This window comes from Protobothrops mucrosquamatus, unplaced genomic scaffold (genome assembly GCF_001527695.2).
Source record: "Protobothrops mucrosquamatus isolate PMUCROS unplaced genomic scaffold, P.Mucros_1.0 scaffold4071, whole genome shotgun sequence".
In the NCBI taxonomy this organism is placed as follows: domain Eukaryota; kingdom Metazoa; phylum Chordata; class Lepidosauria; order Squamata; family Viperidae; genus Protobothrops; species Protobothrops mucrosquamatus.
Genome location: NW_015390002.1, coordinates 21,690 through 44,414, shown reverse-complemented (window position 1 = coordinate 44,414; position 22,725 = coordinate 21,690). Strand labels below are relative to the sequence as shown.

Below are 22,725 nucleotides of genomic sequence, written 5' to 3'. Positions count from 1 at the left end.
TCTTTATATACAGCAGCTTATCCTGCCAGTGTTGGTGGGGCTTCAGTTTTGTCTTTGGCTGTTGCTGGATTAGGGTATTGTTTTCTACTTGGATGTTTGTCAACCATGGAATTATGGCTAATAAACGCTACTAATTTGAAACTCTATAAACTCTATAAACCCTATTAAAAAGGGTTTCCTTTAGGAAAAGAACTCTACCATATAATTCCTCTCATTTATAAAACCTGCCAGGGAATAAATGGGATAGTCTCGAAAAGGGATACATGTCCTCTTTCAATGTCGTGGATCAACGAAGAACTGTGGCATGGGTCATGATGCATAATCACATGACATCTCAGCAGCTCCCCCTAGACTGCTGCCCAATGAAGATAAGTCTGTATGTTTTCCTCCAAAAGATGTCAGAGAAGTCTGTCAGGCCAAGTTACAAGAGTGCATGAGCAAAATTTCCCAGGCCTAACAAATATAATCCTCAGGCGCCTGTTAGCCATTGTTATCACAGGCAAGAGATGGCAGTGTCCATTGAGGGAGACTCTGCTGGCATTCCCAGGCTCTCAAGTTCACCCCACATTTTGTCCTTCTCCTATTCTTCAATATTGGCCTTTGGTCATTATCTGGCACCACCTCACGGTACCAGTGGTCATCAGGGCACAATTGTAGTATGCTGGGAACAGTGGGAATGTGGCAGTTCTGAAACTGAAATTCAGCATTTTGAAATATGACGTCATTGTCATCAGTGGGGCTCAAATTCAGCCAACAGACTACTCCCCCCTGCTTAAAATGGACATTTATTTCTATTTCTTTTTTGGTATCCTCCCTATATTATTTCTACAAATAACTCAAGGAGGCAAACATATCCAGGACGTCTTCCTCCTCGTATTTTTCCCACATCAAGAGAGCAACTGGCTCAAAGTCAGCCACCTAACTTTCATGACTAAGGCGGGACTAGAACTCATGCTCTTCTGCTTTCTAGCCTGGCACCTTAACCACTAGACCAAGCTGGGTATTTATAAATGTATAGCACACATTTTATATCATATACATATTTAATGGAACACTTTGGTGTCCATAATATTAGCTGTATTGCATATGATAAGCTGAATCTACATATGATGCCGTTATTTAACTTATACAGCGCACTGAATCTTTATTGCACAAGGTGGGTTCATGTAACAATCGAGACTAATCTTTATTAGCTGGTTTATTAGCTGGTAGTTCATACCCCTCAACAGATGAGAATTGAGCTGATACATTAGGGATCCTAATTGGAAACTTGCAGGACATCAGCATTGACACGGAATGCATTTTATCGGCTTCATGACAGCCGCAGAGCTGTCTCAGTACATTGGCAGACTAGTACATTTTGGAGACGTTGAATTTTATGGCATTTATTAAACCCATTTGTATGCAGCTGCATTCAAAAGCAACTCTTGGAAACTTACATTTTGTAGAACTGTCCAACTCAGCTAGACATCGTTCACAATTACTACAGGAAATACGCTGTTAAATTCATTCTTGGAGAAAATGTGTATTGCCCTCGTGTATATTTATTCAAAAATAATAGATTGCGCTGAGAAAACTGTAATAGCATTGGGGTCTACTGTCATGCCTGCTACTATGGTACTAAGGCTTTGTGCCATCACAACAAAAGATTGTTAGGCTCTTGTACAGTAGTGAGTGCCCAACAATGTAATTGATTATTAATATAGCTTCCTCAATGGATCTCAAACCAACATGTTTATACCTGAGGAGGTGCAAGCCATATTCCATTGTCAAAGCATTTGTCTGTGGTTTGTCTGTTGAAAACCACAGACAAATCAGAATCCAGTACATAAGATTCTACGTACTGGAGTCTGATTTGTCTGTGGCTTTCAAAGGGAGCCTCCAGCCTTGAAATGCAGTGCATTTTTTCTGAAAGGGAGCATGGGAGCTCCCATCAACTTTCAGGAAAATGACCTGTATTTTTCTAGCCTAATAGAAACCCAAATCACCCCTGGACAGCCTAAGCCAGGGGTAGGCAACCTTGGCTCTTTTACGAATCGTGGACTTCAACTCCCAGAATTCCTGAGCCAGCATGGCTGGCTCAGGAATTCTGGGAGTTGAAGTCCACGAGTCATAAAAGAGCCAAGGTTACCTACCCCTGGCCTAAGCTGACAAAAAATGCTGAATGCAAATAATGCCACTTGGATCATCCAAAATAAGGACCGAATCTAGCATGATTTCCAAACAAAAATGATACTCTCTAAGGGGAGAAGGCAAGGCAAGCCCAGCCCAAACATCTCACTCTGCCCGCTGGCTCAGAATCTTTGACTTTCCACCAACGGGAGCCTTCCTTTCATTTCCCTTCAGGCACTTAGCCCCCAGTCGTCACGCCACTTGCCATTGCGCATGCGCTCACTGTCCCAGCCGTAAAACGTAAAATCCCCAGGTGCCTTTGTCGTCAGAGTCAAGATGGCGGCGTCCAGGGAGCGAGATGGGGCTGATAATCCCGGGCTCTCAATGTAACCCCTTTTCTGCCGTGGTTTACCCGACGCCTCGGTGATTTATTCACCCTTCTATTGTCGGATGTTGCCCTTCGGTGGCGGCTGGCGCCGCCTCGCGGTACCGGCGGTCATCGGGTCGCGGTTGCAGCGTGCGCGAAACAGCGGGAGCGCGGCGGATGAGTTGGGCAAGTCAAAGTATGACGTCATTGTCATCGGTGGGGGCCATGCTGGCGTGGAGGCCGCGGCCGCGGCTGCCCGCGTGGGAGCCCAGACTTTGCTCATCACGCACAAAGTAGACTCCATAGGTAAAGCCTCCCCTTTAAGTGGCATGAACGTGTGAACAACCGTGAATGTGTTTGAACACAAAGCTAGTCAACCACATTAGACTACTAAAAAGGGAAAGGTTTCCCAGTCGTGTCCGACTCTAGGGTACTTATCTCAGGGGCTGCCAAATATCTCAGGGGCTGCCATAAAGAAGAGGGAGTCAAGCTATTTTCCAAAGCGCCTGGAGGCAGGACAAGAAGCAACGGGTGGAAACTAATCAAGGAGAGAAGCAACCTAGAACTAAGGAGAAACTTCCTGACAGTGAGAACAATTAACCAGTGGAACAACCTGCCTCCAGAAGCGGTGAATGCNTTATTATTATTATTATTATTATTATTATTATTATTATATCTCCGTTATCCCATTCATTATAGCTATTTGGATTTGTTGCATTGGCCAAAGACACGTAATTGGATTAATTGTGTAAACTATGGTCCTGTTAACCATTTAAGCATGCTGTGTGACTATACCCATGTGTTTTACTTTCATACTTCTTTCCAATAGCGTTTGCTAAACATTTTCTTTTACATTTTAAATGTAGAGTATTCTGCCATTCTTCCAATTGCCCAATAATGTAAAACGTTGTGGAAGTTACCTGGTTTCCATAACACAACTGTAGGTATATGGAATTGTTAACCTTTTTGCTGCATTCTAGCCATACTTTGTTAATAAATACATTGTTACAGATGTCCTAGTGCTAATTTGCTAGGAAGTTGCTATTTCCAACCCACAGGAACTATTTTTCGGTGCCTGTCAGCCTTTACACCCATTTTTATGTGTGTGTCTTTATATGATACATAAACTTCTATATAAAATTGAACCTTGTGTTTGGTGCAGGACAAATGTCATGCAACCCTTCCTTTGGTGGAATTGGGAAAGGACATCTCATAAGAGAAGTGGATGCACTGGATGGGGTCTGTGGTCGAATCTGCGATCAGTCTGGAGTGCATTACAAAGTGCTAAACAAAAGAAAAGGACCAGCAGTCTGGGGTTTCAGGGCACAGATTGACCGAAAGCTCTACAAAAAGAACATGCAGGTGAGATGGGAAAGAGCAAAGTGGAAAAATAGGTATCTTAGACTGCCATTTTATTTCCGGGAAGAAAGTCTAATATCCAATTGGATTTACTAGATATCAAATGAAAAAAACAACTGCTAAATGTATAAACAAAAGATTCATGAGTTCATTGTGGATTCTATGTATAAAAAACAGTGCTTATAGCATTAATTCTGAGACATTTTTGAGAAAGTCCATTAATCTCATTTATTAATTTTAAAAATATACATATTGCCTCTTACAAGATACTGAAGGAATATATAAGGCTTCAGATGCAAAGCTTTGATGGGAGAAATCCATGTTGTAATGCATAGGGAAAACATCTCTTCATATTTTTGAAATTTGTACCTTATAAAACTTATACCTCAATCCGGAAATTGGGAAGATTTTTACCAATTTCCCTCCTCTTTTTGCAGCGCTAAGAACTTTCTCCTCCACTGTTCCAGATGGTTCCAATTTTTCTAGAGAAATTTGGAGGGCACAAGGGATTTATAAGAGTGAAGCAGCAGTCTTTGTCCTACCAACAGAATCGCTCCATTTATTTAGAAGACTACCTTTAATTCATAGGTGTGGTTTATTCTGTTTTTCCCCATTAACTACTCATATGAGCAGACCTAGAAGGAAAAATAACATCATCATATTATATAGCCCTCAAATGTTAGTCTTTATGAAACCAAAACAGCATACCAAAATAGATATCCCAATACTTGGGAAAGTTAAAAACTTGAAAAGAGCTTCTTTTGAAAAAAAATAAAATAAATCCAGGGCTGATTGTGCTTAATAAGGAATGCTGGTTGATTGTCAAGGGGGAAAAATAGAAAAGGGGATATTTTGTTCAAGGTTTCACTTGTAAAGTCTAAATTTTCTTTATAATTTATCATCTCAGCCCTACACTTTACAAATCCTTTAGTAGAGCACTTTGCAAAGTGAACAAAGCATCTGTCTGAACCTATTGCTTAAGATGCCAAGGTTGATATATTTCTCGGCTGGCTGGGAATTTGCTTCTTAATCTTCCGAGTGTGCATGTATATGCACAGAAAACAGCTCTGCCACTGTTGCCACCAAAGCACAGTGAACAATGCAACATCCATCTGCAAGAGTGGAAGGAAGCTTTTCTTGTTTTATGACATATCCTTTTGGATGGTTTGCCCAGCTTTATTAAATGTTGCTGGTTCACTGTAAATAGTGAAATTGTAAATCTTTAGGGAAGTGCAGCAAACAAACTAACAAAAGCTATTCTATTTTTCTTATACGTTGCCTTACATTTTAATAAAGTCAGGTAGCATGGGAAATTCCTAAGTGCAATAAAGGTATCCTGAACAAAAAAAATAAGATTTATTTATCAGAAGCAAAGGGGAACCTGAATTTTTACCCAATGGCTTGCACTTAAAGAGATATCCTTGAGATGGAAGAAAGGTTCCGTGCTAGTAATTGGAAGGTTTTTTGTTTACTTTTCATTCCTTTGGAGATCTTGACCAAGTGAGGGTGTTCAATTCTTTTTTCTTCCCCAGTAGAAAGAAATTCTGCAAACCCCACTCCTGACCACTTGTGAAGCATCAGTGGAAGATCTACTGCTGACAGTACCAGAGCCAAATCATCCTGGAAAATCCTCTGTCGGTGGAGTCATTCTGGGTTAGTATTGGAAGAAAGTGTTACTTCCTGAATCAAGGTTTCCATCCATCTGCACTGGGAAACATTCATTGCTGTGGAAATCTGTTTCAAGGCACTGGAGAAGCCTAGTTGCTGTCGATGACTGGTGCATAAGGTTTTCATAACTAGGACTTCTTCCCCCCCCCCCTCCAAGTTATTTGTTCAGGTCCTGTTTTGCAAAGTAGTCTATGAGAAAATCTGTCTCCATTCATTTGCATTAGAACATGGTGGCAGGTGGGATTCGGTTTAGAACTTAGCCCAGTTAACTTTGTAGAAATTAGTTTTGCTTATTTTTCAGTCAATATAATGTGAGTGAGAAAACTTTAAGATATCTTAAAACTTTGGCTCTCCACACTTTGACTCAGACTCCTGCTTCTTAGAGTAGCAGTTTGATAGTTATTTCTGTCACCGAGTATTTGCATTGGAGGACCTCACCTGGTTTAACTTCCTAGTAGTTTTTAGGCTAAAGTAAAAAAAATGATTGCTGTAGTGCCCCCTTCTGGTGAAACTAAAGGTCGTGGCCATTTCCCTGCCTGGTAATAAGTTAGTGTTGAAGGGTATAAAGATAAAGACAGGTTCACTAATAAGAGAGTGGAAAACTCTCTTTTATTTTAAATAGAATGCAGGTGATCAATGAATGGAACAAACAAAACAGAATCCAACAAAATATATGAAAGTAAATATTGGGATTCTGGCAAGTCACATAATGCGATTGAACTTTTATCCAATAAGAGTAAGCAGTTTTTTTGTTTTTTTTCCTAAGTATTAAGACAGCTTCCCTGGAGATTTGGTTCAGATTGATAGAAATATCCTTAAATTATGCAGAGACACAAAAATAATTCTAGTACACAAAAAATAAAGATTAATCTTAGTTCTAACAAGACATTGAATCAAATTTCCTTTTTTGATTTGCAAGTAATCCTTGCTTAACACCCACACTTGGGACTGGCAACTCTGTCGCTAAATGGCAGGGTCATTAAGCAAGAAATCATACAACTGCAATGGACTTAATACACATGGTCTTTAAGCGAATCAACTGCAGTTGTTAAGTGAGATATGTGACTGCAATTTTTGACAATTTTACTGCTGGCTCCTTTTATTGATTCTGCTTATCAGAAGCTGGCAGTGAAACGTGCAGATGACCATGTGACTGCAAGATGCTGAAAGATCACATAGGCCCCCATCAGATGCAGAGCCCCTGAATGCTGATCATGTGACAGCAGGGACCCAGTGACAGTTTAAGCACAATGATCAGTCATAAAGTTGCTTTTTCAGTACTGTCATAACTTTTTGGCTCAGGATAGTAAATTGTTTTATTTCAGGGTTTGTGATTTAGTTCAGTGTGTGACTCTTTGATATCCATAAAAGATCAGACTAAATACATATATCTTAAAATAGAGCAGGATTTATACATAAACCTTTGTTGTAGATGAGATGATATAAGTGTAAGATACAGAGTTTAAACATTAACATTGTATGTCTTGGAGTGGCGCGTTCCCTAAATTAATATCCTTCAGATATCTTAGAACTGTAACTCCCAAAATTCTGAACTATGCCTGGAAGATACCAGGTTGAAGCTGCTTTAGAATTTTAGACAATTTGGAGGTGAATGTTTTTCTTTTCTAAATTGTAGCTATCTGTATTGATCTAAATCTGCTTGCCTGGAAAACAGATGCTTACAATCAAGGCAGAAGTTAGTATGATACATGGTCAGTTTCATTTTCTTTTGCCATCCCCAGAAGATGGAACAAAAATCCATTCTGGGAGTGTCATTCTGACTACAGGGACATTTCTGAGAGGGATGGTTCTAATCGGATTGGAAATGCATCCTGCGGGACGAATGGGAGACCAGCCCTCGGTTGGCCTGGCCCAGACGCTGGAGAAGATTGGATTTACCATGGGAAGACTCAAGACTGGAACTCCTCCACGGTTGCTGAGAGACTCCATTGATTTCACTCATCTTCAGAAACAGGAGGCAGATAACCCTCCGGTGCCATTCAGCTTCCTCAGTGAAGCTGTGTGGATTAAGGTGGGCCAAAAAATGCAGGGGAGTGCATGTGTATCCACATAGTCCCGGTCTTTTCCAGCATGTGAAAAGACATGGCTGTTTTCATGTGGAAGGGGTCTGAATGGCTAGGAGATTTCATAAAAGAAACCCTCATAAATCATGGCAAAGGCCATCTAATGCAGCATTCGGTGACAGTTCTCAGAGGATAGCTCAAAGCAGGATATAAGTTCTACCTCAGTTCTAGGTACAATTACAGTTGGTTACAGTTCTATTCCTGTATGTTTCTATATGTGACAGGGAGGGACATGATGGTATTTCTCTATTTTTGTGTTAGGAATTGCTAAGATTTAGGGAAACAGTTTCTCTAAAGCTTCACTAATGTTAAGGCTGCCTGTTGATTATATATATAAAAAATGTCCTAATTTTTGGGGGGGACCAGGTTTCGTTAGGTCTTTGAATTGTATTCTCAAGTCACCTTCTAAGAACTGGTGGATAGAGCTAGCAAAAATTAATTAAGATCGTTATAATATATTTACAATAAAGAATGTTTAGTGAAATGGGAAGAATCTTTGAGGACTTTGTGTTCCAGTTCTTGGGAATAGTATGTTGCTTTAAGATCTCAGATTGTGTAATTGTGGTTTAGAGAATTTAAAGGATAGCTTTTAAAAGCCATTTCCTCTTCTCTCCTGATATTATTTCTAATACAGACTTTCCATATGATTCTTACACTTTATCCTCATTCCCTTCTTGAACATTATATATACATTTATATATTATTTAACACTATAGCATTTAAGATTAGTGCTTGATGCTAAATAGTTAAAAAGTATTTGTAAAACTATACATTAGTGCATAAACACTTCCTCAGCTGATGCAAGATTTCTCACTGTTTTCTTCCTTCCTGAGCATTCCCTAAATCTTTTCCATAAATCCCTCAATTTTTCCGGACAAATTTGTGGAACATGCAAGAGAGGGAGAATCTTTATCCATCTAATAGATCCTAGATTGTGATGATAGTATTTAACTGATTGCTGAGCAAAGAATAATTTTAAAAATGGGTCACCATTAGAAAGAATTAGATGCTCAATTTTCTGAATGACATTTGATTAATCTAGTATCATTTGGCATTAGCTGGTGAAGAAGTTCTAATTAGCTTTTGATTTTTTTTCCAGTGAGCGGAATCCAAAGTCAACCTAATGTATATTTGGCATGCATAAAAATTATTTAATGCATTCACCAAATCCTGACAATTCTTTTACAGCCAGAAGATCAATTGCCCTGTTATTTGACTCACACCAACCCTGAGGTAGAGCAGATCATCCATGAGAATCTTCACCTGAGCAATCACATCACAGAAACAGTAAAAGGACCCCGGTGAGTTTCTATTACATTTCTTCGTGTGTGAAGTGCTAGGCTCAGCAACCTTTCCAAATGGCAAGCACTGTCAAATGATTTGTATAAAGTTGTAGAAAAACCAAAAGTAAGTTTTAAACATTTGTTATAAAGTTTTATTTTAAAAAATGAACAATATCATGTGATAACCCTTTGGGAATACAGATCTTGTTTGCTTTTAATTTCTTTCAAGAAATTGATATGAGTTGGTTGTTTGTGCTGTCTAGGAGTTGCTGCTGTTTTCTGTTATTAACATTTTATTACTGTATATTGTAAGCCATTTAGAATTGGTTTGTGATTAAAATAACCATTTTTAAAATCAGCTGTTTTCTATCTACAGACACGTGGAAAAAAAAGTACACCCTCTGAGTTCAATGCAATATGCTATCTGTTGTTATTCTTCTGAGGTTGTATTTACCTACTTTTGAGAACTGCTAGGGACCAGATGATATTTATTATGTCCTGATACATAAAACCATAGAACTCAAAGAGGGTGTACATTTTTTTCACATGACTTTATATTGGATGCCCTCCTGTGATACCATAAATGCCATATTACTGATTCCCAGAATTACTACTAATCTCTGTAGTACTTGACACAGTATAATAAAACCCTAACATAAAATAAGAGATAAACAAAAATGCTGAGAAGCTTAAAATCTAAATGTCAATCTTGGCAGCCGAAAGGAAAAATAGCTGTCAAGAGAAAAGAGGCATAAATGCAACTGCATTATACTGAGTCATGATTTCTATAGTTTCCTCTGAAGGCTTTTAAGCAGGATGCCAGGAGCTGTATTCCAAAAACTAGGTGATCCCAAAACAACTATAATTTAATATACCTTAATTATACAGTTTTAAAATTCTAACAATATTAAAAAGTATGATTAAATCCAATCCTCTTAAATTTAATTTGTTCTTTTGCCTAAGATTACAATTAAACATTAAAAATTTTAGTGGCAGCCTTTGAATTGACTTGGGCTTCTGCTCATAAGGCTTTCAGTGTTATGTATCCCTGTATTAGAAGTAGGGGAATTCATCACAAAGATGAGACACAAGTGATTCTTAGTAGATCCTGCCAGGCTGTTCAGATGGGTGAGTGAAGGCCCCTTGGATTGCATGGAGTTGTTTCTTTTTTCTGCTCCCATCTGGTTTCTGTCATCTTAGCTATCTTTTGTTCTTTATTTTTTTGCTTCATATTGTATTTTTTATGTTTTTACTTGCGAGCTGCCCAGACTCATTGGGAATTGGGTGACAGACAAATAAATAAATAAGTTAGTTTCCTGATGGTGTTGGCATCCTGATTTAGCTGACCATCCTGTATCTAGATACTGCCCCTCCCTTGAGTCTAAAGTTCTACGTTTTCCGAATCGTGGGCATCAGATCTGGCTGGAGCCTGAAGGTCTGGATTCCGATGTCACATACCCACAGGGAATGTCCCTGACCCTGCCTTCTGAGATCCAGGAAAAAATCATCAGTCTTATCAGAGGCTTGGAACATGCTAAGATGGTACAGCCAGGTGAGAAGTTGGAAGAAGGTCGGGTTTTTGTATAAGCAGTTTATGATTTGGAAAATCATGTTATTTCCTGTGCCCTCCCGCTCATATAGGGATTTTATCTGTTCAATGTGGAGACATCTTTTCCTCCTTTCAGAAAAATAGTTCACTAATCAGTCTGTACACTAGCACGTTGTTCAGCACCCGTCAAAATACTTAACAGCCAGATTTATAGAGTTATGTTTTCCATGTGCATTTGACGAGCATTGTTCTCAACACTATTTTACCCCATTTTATCCATACCAGGCTACGGAGTTCAGTATGATTATCTGGACCCACGTCAGCTGAGCGCCTCCCTGGAATCTCGTCTGGTGCAGCGGCTGTTCTTTGCAGGACAGATCAATGGCACGACAGGCTATGAGGAAGCTGCAGCCCAGGTGGGTGACTTGAGAAAAGCGTGCAGGAAGTGGACCAAAGTTCAGAGCCAGCATCTGCGATACTAATTTCATCAGTGACATTTAGCCACAAGACATTTTACTTGTTCGTTCAGATTAAGCGACTGCTCCTCATTCTTGTCAGGGCTTGCTTGGAACACACAGCAATTTTTCACACACCTTTGGAATGCATGCGATGAGGGAATTTACTCTTGTCCTAAAGAGAATCTGGGATTCTGGCTGCCATAGGTTCAGTCAGTTGTCTTATCATAATATTCAGAAGGAAAAATGCTTAACAAAGGAATATTTGGGTTGAGTAGCAGAATGCCCTTGAAGGGGTAACAGAGATGAAGCCAGAGGCCTTTGTTTTATTGTTTTGGAAAGCTGTATTTGTATTAATAATGGCAATGAAAAAAATGGCTGGCCTAGACATTAAAAAGAAAGGGGAAATGAACCCAATTTTTCTGAATAAAAGGATGCTTGATTCTAAGCACTTTCTAAAGGAAAACAGGGATGTCACTGGGTATGTGTCAATTATTTTGTTTGCGCTACAATCTGATGCATTAATGGCTTTTCAAGTCACAATCTACTCAACTAGATGTTAGAGACTAGCCATACAACACATCCTTCTTCCCACTTGACTGGATTTATTTGCTAATATTTCAGACTGTTTTGCATTTAGAAAGCAGCTTAATTGGTGACAAAGTGAACCTGAGCTTCTGCTGTCTGTTGACATCATCTACATAGCTTTTGGTCATCTGCACCAGCTTTCCTTTCTGAGGTTCCCCTGTAGGTCTTATTCTTCTTATTCTAAACCATTTGTTGTTTGCATTCTTTTAAGACTTTCCGTTTTTCTTCTGCTGGAATCATTGGCTCATGGTTTTTTCCTTGGAACTTTCCTACGTCTTTAAGGTTGATTCTTTCTAGGGCAGAGGTAGGCAATTTGTAAAGAATTATGAGTTTCAATTCAGTTTCCTGAACTGCTGTCTCTCCCCACCATTAATACAGGGATGTGACTAGACAGATGTAAACATTTTAGATTATTGATTTCCAGAGGCAGAGCATTAAAGCTAAGAACAAAAGTGATTTGCCTCCTGTAGGCCTCTCACACCTATCCTCACCCTTCATTTTTGACATACTGAAGAAAAAATTTGTCACAGTTCAGTCTTATAGCTGCCAAGCTTCTATGGGATGACCCTGTGACATTGCGGCCCAAATAGGACATTGTAGAGCCATATATGAATCATTGGCTGCCCCTTACTGCTCTACAATTGAAGTAGCTCAAGTCCAAAACAGTGGGCAGATCAAACAGATCAATAATATTTGCTATCCAGTCATATTTTCCTTATAACTCCTATTAGCCTATGTTCATCTTGCAGGGTGTTGTTGCTGGAATCAATGCTGGCTTGAGGATCCAAGGGAAGCCTCCTTTTATCGTCAGTCGCACCGAGGGATACATTGGGGTTTTGATTGATGATCTCACCACTCTTGGCACCAAAGAGCCATACCGGATGTTCACCAGCCGGGCAGAGTTTCGGATGTCTCTGCGACCAGACAATGCTGATAGTAGGCTCACCTTCCGAGGTAGTCATTCCTTCAATATCTGTTTTGATAACACTCCTCATTCTGTCCTCATCCAGGTGCCGTTCCTTCTTATTTATTTCTGTATTTTTTTTTTGGTATACATTTCCAAGGCTACCATGAAGCTGGTTGTGTGTCACAAAAGCGGTATGAACAAGCCTCTTTGATGAAAGCAATGTTGGAAGAAGGAATGGAAGCACTGAAGTCTGTTCGGTTTGGCTATAAAATGTGGCGGGAGCTCATTCCAGAAGCTCGAATGAGCCATCATCATAATTTCCCTCGCAGGTTGTGGTTTTTGCTGTTATTCTAGAGTTTTGCTTGCTGAGGCATAAAACCATCATTCTTGCATTCCATTTCTCACCTTTAACTGGAACAATCCAGTACATGTATGGATTTTAAGAAGTTCTTTTGAGTTCTTCAGAAACGTAATACATTTCCTTTACCACTGATTTGAATGAGCCCAGATGTGTGAGGAATGGAAAATTGTTTGTTTAAAAGTTTAAGCTGCCTCGATAGCCAAAGCTCTTAGGGCTTTTACAATAAAACTCACTAAAAGATGCAATGTGAATAAAAATACCAAATAATGAAATGAAATGAAATGCAAAGTAAAAGCACACACAAGCTAAGGAGCGGAAAGGTGATCATTCCAATTCTAAAACAGTATCACTTAAATACAATTAAAAGCCAATTAAAACAGGTCTTTTTCATCTGGTTCAAAATGATGCTTATGTGGGTGCCACTTGAGCCTCTCTGGGGAAGGCATTTTATAAATGAGGTGCCACCACAGAGGACGCCATCTTCCTTGTAGAGATCCACTTTACCTCTTTGATGGGAAGATTTCAAGGAGAGCCCCCTTGGAAAATCTTAAGACTCAAGGAGGAACATATAGAAGGTACTCCTTAAGTAACCTGGTCCTTAGGTAAGATCAGGACCTGTGTGCTGACTTCAGTTAGATTAAGTAGGAACTATAATAAGTACTTTTTTATAGGAAAAATTAAATAATCTGCTGAAAATTTGTGATCCAAATGTAGTCAATTCTTTAATCAAAATTTCAAAACAGAAAAAGAGTTCCTCGGTATATTTTTTCCAAAATACTTTATTTTAGGAATAAATACTTTTAAATAAAATATAAAGTATGGAATTGAGGGACAGTTTGAGATAGTGACTAAAATAATCGTGCATTTGTTGCCTGCATAAGTATATGGAGAGTAAAACTGGATTTTGCCTAATTCCAGAAAATACTTCATCTAGTCAAAATAAAAATATCATTTTTAATTTAAAAAAGTCAAAGTAGTTTTAGGATTGAAATCTTAATTATACCAACTTTTCTAAATAAGAATTCATTTTTCCTTTGTAGGTCTACTTTCATTACTTTTTCTTTTTTTTTTTATTAAGAAAATTTATATAACTGTCCAACTCACTCAGAATGACTCCGAGTGGCTTACAAAAATAGAATTCTAATACGAAGTTCTGCTACCCTATGTTATTATTTAACATTATTAAATGTTCTTATGTGAACATTTATGTTGCATGTCAAGAGAGCAACCAATAAAACACTATTGAGAGCCCTTAATTCCATGGAAAAGAAGATACAAATGATGAGGGTAGAATTATGCTGCAAGTTTTACCCCTTTTGTATGAGTGTCATGTCCCAAGCATGACAAACAGGATAGAAAATTCCTTTCATATTTTTGAGAAAAATATCAGATATGCAGGGACCTCTAATCTTTTCCTTGATGTAAATACCATTTGATTTTTTTCATATAATATGCTCATTTCTGAAAAATTTGCTATTTTTCATATAGTTCTTTTTCCTCAAATTCTGATGTGTAGTTGCTTTTTAAATTTATTTTACATATTTATTTGTATCCTGCTTTTATTATTTGTACAAATAACTCAAGGTGATGAACATATCCAACACATCTTCCTCCTCCTATTTTCCCCACCACCACAACCCTGTGAGATAGGTTGAGTGAGAGAAAATTATTGGCCTAAAACTACCCACTTGCCTTTCGTGGCTAAGGCAGGACTTGAACTCAGAGTTTCTGGCATTCTAGCCTGTGCCTTAATCACTAGACCAAATGGGCTCCCCATTTATTAGCAGATTTAAAAATATTTTACACATATAATTCAAAATTCTGTAGAAATAGGAATTAACTAAAGTTTTTAATGTTATAACCTGCCTTCCTGTGACAAACCTGGAGATTATTTAACTGCTTAATAATATAATGGTTTGTTTCTTTGTGTTCAGTGCTCTAGAAATCTTTCAGAATCCAGAGGTCAGTATGGATGTTTTAGCTAGAGCTCTCCCAGAATCCATGAAAAAATTCACAGAATGGAAACCACTGGCAGAAAGGCTGAAAATAGAAGGTACAAAATATTTTATTGGGTGGTAAATAATTATAATAGCCATAGAATTTCTTTTGCAAGAAATTAGTTCAAGGCATAGGTAGTAAATTCTTGCCAAACTGAGGACATGCTGAATTTCTGTGAAAAATAGTTGCTGTAGAAAGAGTTTGTTCCTTCTACAATGCACGAACTATGGAAAAAATGAAATTGAATATAACTTGTGACTTTGAAAAAAGCCAAGCTTACCTACATCCACTTTTCTTGTGATGTTATTGCTCATGATAAGGCATTTATTCCCCATTCACATTAAGGAATGCATCAGAAATCCTAAGCAATTGCCAGAGTATGCAGTTGAGATTTTTTTTCCTCTGTTTTTTGTTTCTTCAATCATTTTTTAAAATTATTTTCATGGCTTTTCCTACAAGCTGTTTATGGTTTGCATGTGGCCAATCAAAAGCTGGAAATAGAGGAAGTACGTCAAGATGAAGCTCTCCGTTTACCCGAGGACTTGGATTATCTCACTATTGATTTATCTCTATCCCAGGAAGTACGAGAGATACTGGATGCCCACCGCCCCCCAACGGTAAAGTACTGGAGGAAGCAGCAGAAAACTTAATGAATGCTGTGTAAACAGTGTTATGTGTATCCTGGAAGAGTTAGAAATTTTCAAATGTGTTATGTATAAATAGATGAACAGTCTGCCTTTATTTGAATTAAAAAAGAAAAAATATATCTAAAGAATATAAAATATAAAAATATATCTAAAGAAACTACTTCCAATCTTTGTAGCAGTTACAAATATAATAGTTACCATCTCCACCCTCCCAAATTGTTCATCTTGGTTATCTTCTCCTCCTAAACACCTTCTTTTTAATCAGTAAATCTAGACTTCACCAATTTATTTTTATCTATTCTTAGCAAAAAAGACCATAAAGGGTTTCCAATCTTTTATAAAGGTAGTAATTGCTTCTTCTCTAATCAGACAAGTCAGTTTAACCATTTCTGTAAACTCTTTGTCATTTTCAATCCCTTTCTTTGGGTGTTTTTGTAGTCTTCTGTCTTTGTGCATATAATAGCCTTGCTGCAGTTACCATATTCTAAAACCAGCTCTTTTGCCTTCTCTGATTTTAGATCGGTGCTCTCAGCCGCATTCCTGGCATTACACCAGCTGCTATTTGTCATCTACTGAGATTTGTGAAAGGCAACCATGGAAGAGCAGAGCACATAGACAATTCATCTAGGACTGCTGAGCCACTGTCTGCTACGGAGCTGCTGCATCAAAGAAAGTTTGAAGCTACAAATAGCGTTTTTTGAGCCAGAGCCACTGAACCATGATGGGTATTCCTGGTGTTTACAATTTTAAGTCCATCCACTTTAGGTTGTGTATATCATTTAATACATACATAAATATCTATGACATTAATATCTACTAAATGTCAGTATTGGATGTTGTTATTTTTTCGTCTGTACAAAAGAGTACATCACTGAATTTGACTTAAGACAAAAGAGGATCGCGGTGATCTTAAACATCTGCTGGAGCAATTATTTTTGTAACATTTGTTCGCATGTAATAGTATAAACTTGTTAACAAACAGCTTTGTGTGGTTTTTGGCCACAAGGAAGAACAAGGGCAATGAGTCCAATTAGATAATTAAAATTCTTCCTAAATAATTTAAGAAAAGTATAGCTGTCATAATGAATAACATTCATTCATATAATCTTCACGTTTTGCTTTACTCCAATACTCCAAAGAAACAGTGCCTACATGGTTTTATTTAGCTATTTATTGAATTTCTGATCCATCCAGTCTCATTCAGTTGCCTTAAGCTATATCTGAAGCTAGTGCTCTTGCTGTCTGTCTGTCTCTGTACATCCATCCACCCAAACACAGAGTCACTTAGCTGAGATGAGGGCGGTAGAAATGTGATAAATAAATACTTCCAAAATTGAGATATTGTGGTTCTTCAGATGCTGCTGAATTACAGGAACTGGCTTCCCTCACCACTGCCTTTTATTTAGCAACAACCAGAGGATCCAAGTTTTCTTCCCACACTGCAGTATGTAAAGAAGTATAGTTAAAAATTCACAGTAATTGCTCTGCTATTGAATACCTCAGATATTTTCCTTACATGTCTCCTTTAGTGGCAAATTCCACCCCACCCTCCTGGTAGCAAATGGGGAGAAGCATTCTCTGAAGTAGATGTTTAAGGGATTTGGGCCTAAAAACTGACCATAAAAAAAACAACTGATCACTTTATATCTGAGACAAACCCCACCAATTGTAATTACTGCCCAGCATTAATATATTAACTTGCACCTAAAAGGACCTGTTCTATTTTCAACAGGGAAAAGCGTTGAGATGCAAATGTGATACTTTTAATTATATAGCTTTCTACATTTTGGACAAAGTTGTTCCACATGCCATGCCTTTTTCTTGTTTATTAATTTTTTTGTTAAAACAGCAGTGTACGGAAATACCTGTTTGCTAATCAGGATTCAATATGTGAATTGACTGAAATAATCACCAACATTTGCACCCCACTGAAGATTGCTGAGGAATATGGTCTCCCGAGGAATAACTGCTATTTATTTCAAAGGAGGGAAAACATGTCTATTTTGCATTTTTTGCTTTGTTTTCTGAATTAAAGATGACACAAGGACCCTATTGATTTTGGCTTTGCTAATAATCCGCAAGACAGTATGTGAACTCTAGTTAAAAAAGGGGTTAGTCATTAATTCTTGAATTTTGAGCTCCTGGATCTATTCCAGGGAAAACAAGTAGCTGCCTTAACTTTGTACTAATGGAGAAACATGAAGCAGATTTTGCAGCCTTTCTGTAGCAAATTAAAAAAAAAGGCTGCTAATCTCTGGGTAGTGTGCTATTCAGAGTGGAATGTATCACACAAAGGGAATTACCCTCTGAATCCATGAGATGCCTGAGCAATCACCGTGAAATAGGTTTATTCTACTGCCAAAAAATAAAATGTATTAAGATCTACAAGAAGGGCAAGATTCATAGCCCCAAGAACACATTTGTACATGATTAATGATAGGAAATGCATGAATGGAAACAAAAAATTACATGCAATTTTCCATTGATCTGACTGTTGGAAATTTTAATCAGCGTTGTAGTTCATTCTTTTCTAATTGCAAGCAGTAATTAATCTCAGTTCTAAAGGTATTAGATGGCAATTTTGTACTGTTGGAGTGAAAAAAGTAGTGGCTTTCCAGATGCTGCTGAATTAATAACAAAATATACATACCTGATAAATAGATGTCATCAAAATAATATTGGGTTTGTTATGACATCATAATACAAATTTCACAAATTATATACTTTCATAATTTTACTTCATGACCTGACACATAGCAATAGCAAAAGCACTTAGACTTATATACTCCTTCACAGTGCTTCACAGCCCTCTCTAAGCAGTTTACAGAGTCAGCCTATTGTCCCCAACAATCCAGGTCCTCATTTTACCCACCTCGGAAAGATGGAAAGCTGAGTCAACCTTGAGCTGGTGAGAATCAAACTGCTGGCAGTAGGCAGAATTAGTTAGCTTGCAATACTGCATACTAACCACTGCGCCATCACGGCTCAATTACATATTTTGTATTAATTGCACAACAAAGTCATGCACGTATTATTACCACCCCACTTGCTGCATTGTTGACATAGCATCATCATCTTCATCGCTATAGCTACTACAAGCTATACGTTTGTAGTAGCTATAGTTCAATGTTTGGAGAGCCATCAATTTCCCATGCTGCAGTACAACATGCTATCTATTGATCTATCAGTTCCAAAAAATATTTTATCAACATGACCATGCTCGTGTACTACCATACAAAGAAAAAATGGTTCAAAGACAAGGATCTCCCATTCTTTCTAACCATTCCATGACACCATTCACTATTTCTTAATTCTGGGATGGAACAAAGTTGTTTGATTTATATCAGATTTAAGAAGAAACATGCTATTAGACAACCAGTGCCTCACTGAGTGATAATTTCAAAGATATTTCCTTATCTAAATGTAGAAACAGACTGGGCAAAGACATGATGGGACAGAAACAACCTACAACTTCCTGCTGGTTTCACTACTGGCTTTTCTTGAGGGAAACTGGCAGGAAGTGTTGGAAATTATAATCACATAATTATGTCAGTGCTGAAGCAGCCAAAACTTTGCCAAATTTCAATCCCACTGGAGTCATGGGTCCTGTATTTTGGATTCATTTGAAGTATGTTGGTTCAAAAAATGTTGCCCTGTGATGCACTGTTTCACCCAACTGAAGGTTATAAACAGACAAGCCAAAGTCACACAGTAGAATATAGTAGAACTCCCCAACATAGATTCTCTTCAACCCCATGCCTTTGCAATGAATTAGAATAACAGGGTTGGAAGGAACCTTGGAGGACTTCTAGTCCAATTCCCTGATCAAGGAGGAGACCCCATACCATTCCAGACAAATGGTTGTCCAACATTAGCTTGACAGCTGCACACTGATTCAGTTATGTCTGGCACATCTAGCTATACATCATCCAAGAATATCTAGATTTTAAAATACTTAGTTAAATGCCCTTTATCCTAACCAGTCCCTTTAAGAATTCTGGTGGTGACTGTTAAACCCCAAATAGGTTCACTGCAGTATAGAGTAAGAGATTTTGACTAAACGCAAAGGAAAACTTAGTGATAAAAGCAATTGAAGAGGGAAACGAGTACAACAAAAGAACACAGTACCACAGAGATACTTTCCTTTGAATGCCTGCACTGAGCAGGGCACTGGACTTTGTGGTTTGAATGACTTCTAGGATTCAAGGTGGATGGGCTACTTATGAACCAAGGAGCTTCTCTCTGTGCACTGAAAGCCATAGTTACAGTTTGAACACTGGGACCTAGGGACCTATGAAGGGTTGGTATTCTTAATTTGGGTAACACCTGACACATCTGGCAACTAAAACCCAGCACAAAATACAGGTAGTCCTGAAATCAAACCGTTTAGTGACCATATGAAGTTGCACAGCACTGAAAAATGTGACTTAACATCCAAAGTTAGCACAGACGTCCCAAAATTCCATATGACCATTTCAAAGTTACAACTGCAGCGCCCCTGCGGCCATTTGCCTTTAACGACCAACCCGCTGCACCCAACCTCTCCCTTCATTCCCACCCTGCCAGTACCCCACAGTGCTTGGACCTGTTCCCCACATACCCATCACCCATTGCACTTACCTTTTGAAGCTCTCTGGACCTATGTTGGGGAAGGAGGGAAGGCTACATATCCCTGAGCCACGCCATTTTGTCTCACCTGCTTATGGGCAGGGACAAAATGGCAGCCACCAGACAAACTGCTTAATTTTGCTGCCTTAATAAGGTTTGCACAGCAGTGCAAACGCTTCTGAATGCTGCAGAAACCTTCTGCAGTGCTGTGCGGACCGTGTTAAGGCAGCAAAACAAAGCAGTTTGTCCCCCAGCTGGGCAGAGGCAACCTGAATGCAGCCGCCACTTCCAGAATCATGCCATGTGGTCACATGAAGCAATCCATTGCAGCAATTTGGAAGGCCTTGGAGGTCTTCAAAAACAAATGAGGAGGAGGAGGTTGTTTGGCCTGGTGGGGTGGGAATCAGGCCTAAGGGGGACCCGCTGGCAGTGGGAAAAGGCGTGTGGGGACCCAAAGGGCAGGAAGCAGAACACAGGGTGTCTTCAGGTATGGGGGAGACCTTGGGAGGGCCAGGGCAAGCGGGTCTTAGGCTGTGCTAGGCCTCCCACACCCCGAGGCATCCCACACTCCGCTTAAAGACCTGCAAGTGTCGTTAACAATGGGGAAAGCAGGGATGGGAGGCATTAGGTGAGACACTTCACCTAATGGCTGTTGTGACATGGAAGGCTCCATTACAGTCGTATCTCGAGAACTACCTATATAAAGAAAGCCCCTTTTACTGGCACCAAGCCCATGCACTCTAGTCTCTCAGATTTTCTTCATTGTGAAGAATGGAAAATGTAGAGTTGCAAAACTCATTTCGAAGAAAAAACACTTCTAATAGGACATGTTGACATAAATAGCTATGTGAGATCTATTTTTAGCCAATTAGGTTATTTAAGCCAGAAAAAACAGTATTATTCCACAGCTGGTAAAAATTTGTCCAGATCCCCTTGGTGCTTCTGTTTTCCAGCTCTTTTTCCAACAGCAATGATTTTCCAATGCTAATCTACCCTTTCTTCTTTTTTTTTCTCCCCAGAAAAAATGCGCAATTCAACATAGCTGTTCTGGAAATTCTCAACTATATTAAAAGTGAACAACAGTAAAACAAATAGAAATCCCAGAAGCAAATTTTAATCTTTGGAATCCAGAATAATTGTGCAATTATATATTCCTCAAACATACCTCCCCCCTCCAGATCTATGGTTTTCTTTGCTTGTAATAACAATCTTTTCATGCTTAAAATACATTTTCTTTTTGTTCTTTGCTCCACATCTAAGCCCTGCTATTAAAACAGAAAAAGCAACAGGCAGTCAAGGGAAGAGAGTATTCAAAGGCACATTTATTCCAAAGAATGCTCTACTGAATATAAATTGAGACACACAAAACGGCTAGCTATCATTGTGCAATTCACTTTGACAAATATGATTAAGATAATGAACAAGTTGACTAACTTTTAAAAACACAAACTAGCTGGATTCCTGAGCTTGTTAACTACTGGTAAAAGAAAACATTTTGGAACTCTTGAGATATACGCTCAGTATCCCGTCACCAAATTGCGAAACGGTTCGTTTTAAAACTTTCCACAATATTTATTGCAAAAGCCCGTTTATTTTGAATCATAGAGATACCCATTTTGTTACTGCTTTGTTACTGTCTATAGCTAAATTAAGGCCAAGTATGGCCTAAGTACAGCATTTTGGCACTCCCTTCTTCCCTTTTTGAAATCTAGCTTCATTCCGAGGTTACACCCATGCAGTTGTCCAAAACCAAATGCCTGGGATTGAAAAACGAGAGGGAACAAGAAAATTAAATACACTTAAAATACGTTTCCTCTCCCTTTACCACTTTGCGGCGGGGAGGGGGGAAGCGGCTGGAGATCTCGAGGTGGTCTTGGGGGAATCCGCAACGAACAGATTTAAACCCCAAGGAAAGCTCTTGGCCAAGCAGGACGACAAGGAAAAGGAACGAGGATGGATCCCACCCTCTTTGGCCACCGCCCGCCAGGAAGCCGCAACAGTTGGACTTTAGAATCAGAACCATCTGCAAAGCAATCGGGAGCAGCAAAGCGGCTTCGAGCAGCTGCAACCGCCCGGAAAGCCAAGACACTCCGGCCACTATGGGCACCGGCAGCAGCAGCAGCAGGACAGGCAAGGCGCGCACCTTCAGCCCGCCGCGGCACTGGCGGGGTGCCGGACTGGGCAACGCCAGTCAGAGCACCCCCTCTCGGCAGGGCCTGGCGGACGACGGGGAAGAGGCTTGCGCCAGGGCTTCGGGCCAAGCCCTCCCGCGCGCCCTCTCGCTGCAGCTTCAGCAGCCGGACTCGGACTCGGAGCTCCTGGACCAGGTGCTGGAGGAGTGCGAGGAGGACGGCCCCCAACTCCTGCCCACGGCCGCGCCCCGCCGGCCTCCGCGCCACGGCTCCGGAGACTGCTGCTCCCGCCCGGCAGAAGTTGGCGACGAAGAAACCGGAGGGCAGCGGGAAGCGTCGGAAGTAAGCGTGTTGGCCGAACGGCGGGAGGAAAGTTGTAGGGCTGGGCGGGGCGTGAGTAAAAGGTTTGTGGAAAAGAACTGGAGATGAAGATCCTTGGTTATTCACAACCAAGAGGTTGTGGCTCTTCTTTCCGGCACTTCCAAGCGGCTAAGAATAGGCGGAGGGATGTGTGTCTTTATAGATTCGGCTAATGCAATACCTGGCATCTTTAAGCGTTGGCTAGGCCAGGGCTTTTCAACCTTTTCACCCATTGTACCACTTTTAG

The 22,725-nt window shown here is 39.5% G+C and overlaps 1 protein-coding gene across 1 annotated transcript; it reads left to right on the top strand.

Moving 5' to 3' along the window:
• Nucleotides 1-2,669: 2,669 nt before the first annotated feature.
• Nucleotides 2,670-16,359, top strand: MTO1 (mitochondrial tRNA translation optimization 1). Its single transcript, XM_015827922.2, has 12 exons — nucleotides 2,670-2,785; nucleotides 3,642-3,841; nucleotides 5,374-5,491; nucleotides 7,249-7,538; nucleotides 8,779-8,891; nucleotides 10,235-10,425; nucleotides 10,708-10,838; nucleotides 12,215-12,419; nucleotides 12,530-12,701; nucleotides 14,668-14,786; nucleotides 15,191-15,348; nucleotides 15,897-16,359. The coding sequence occupies exons 2-12, from the start codon at nucleotides 3,647-3,649 to the stop codon at nucleotides 16,077-16,079; spliced, it is 1,875 nt and encodes a 624-aa protein (XP_015683408.2). The 5' UTR covers nucleotides 2,670-2,785; nucleotides 3,642-3,646; the 3' UTR covers nucleotides 16,080-16,359.
• The last annotated feature ends 6,366 nt before the right edge of the window (nucleotides 16,360-22,725 follow it).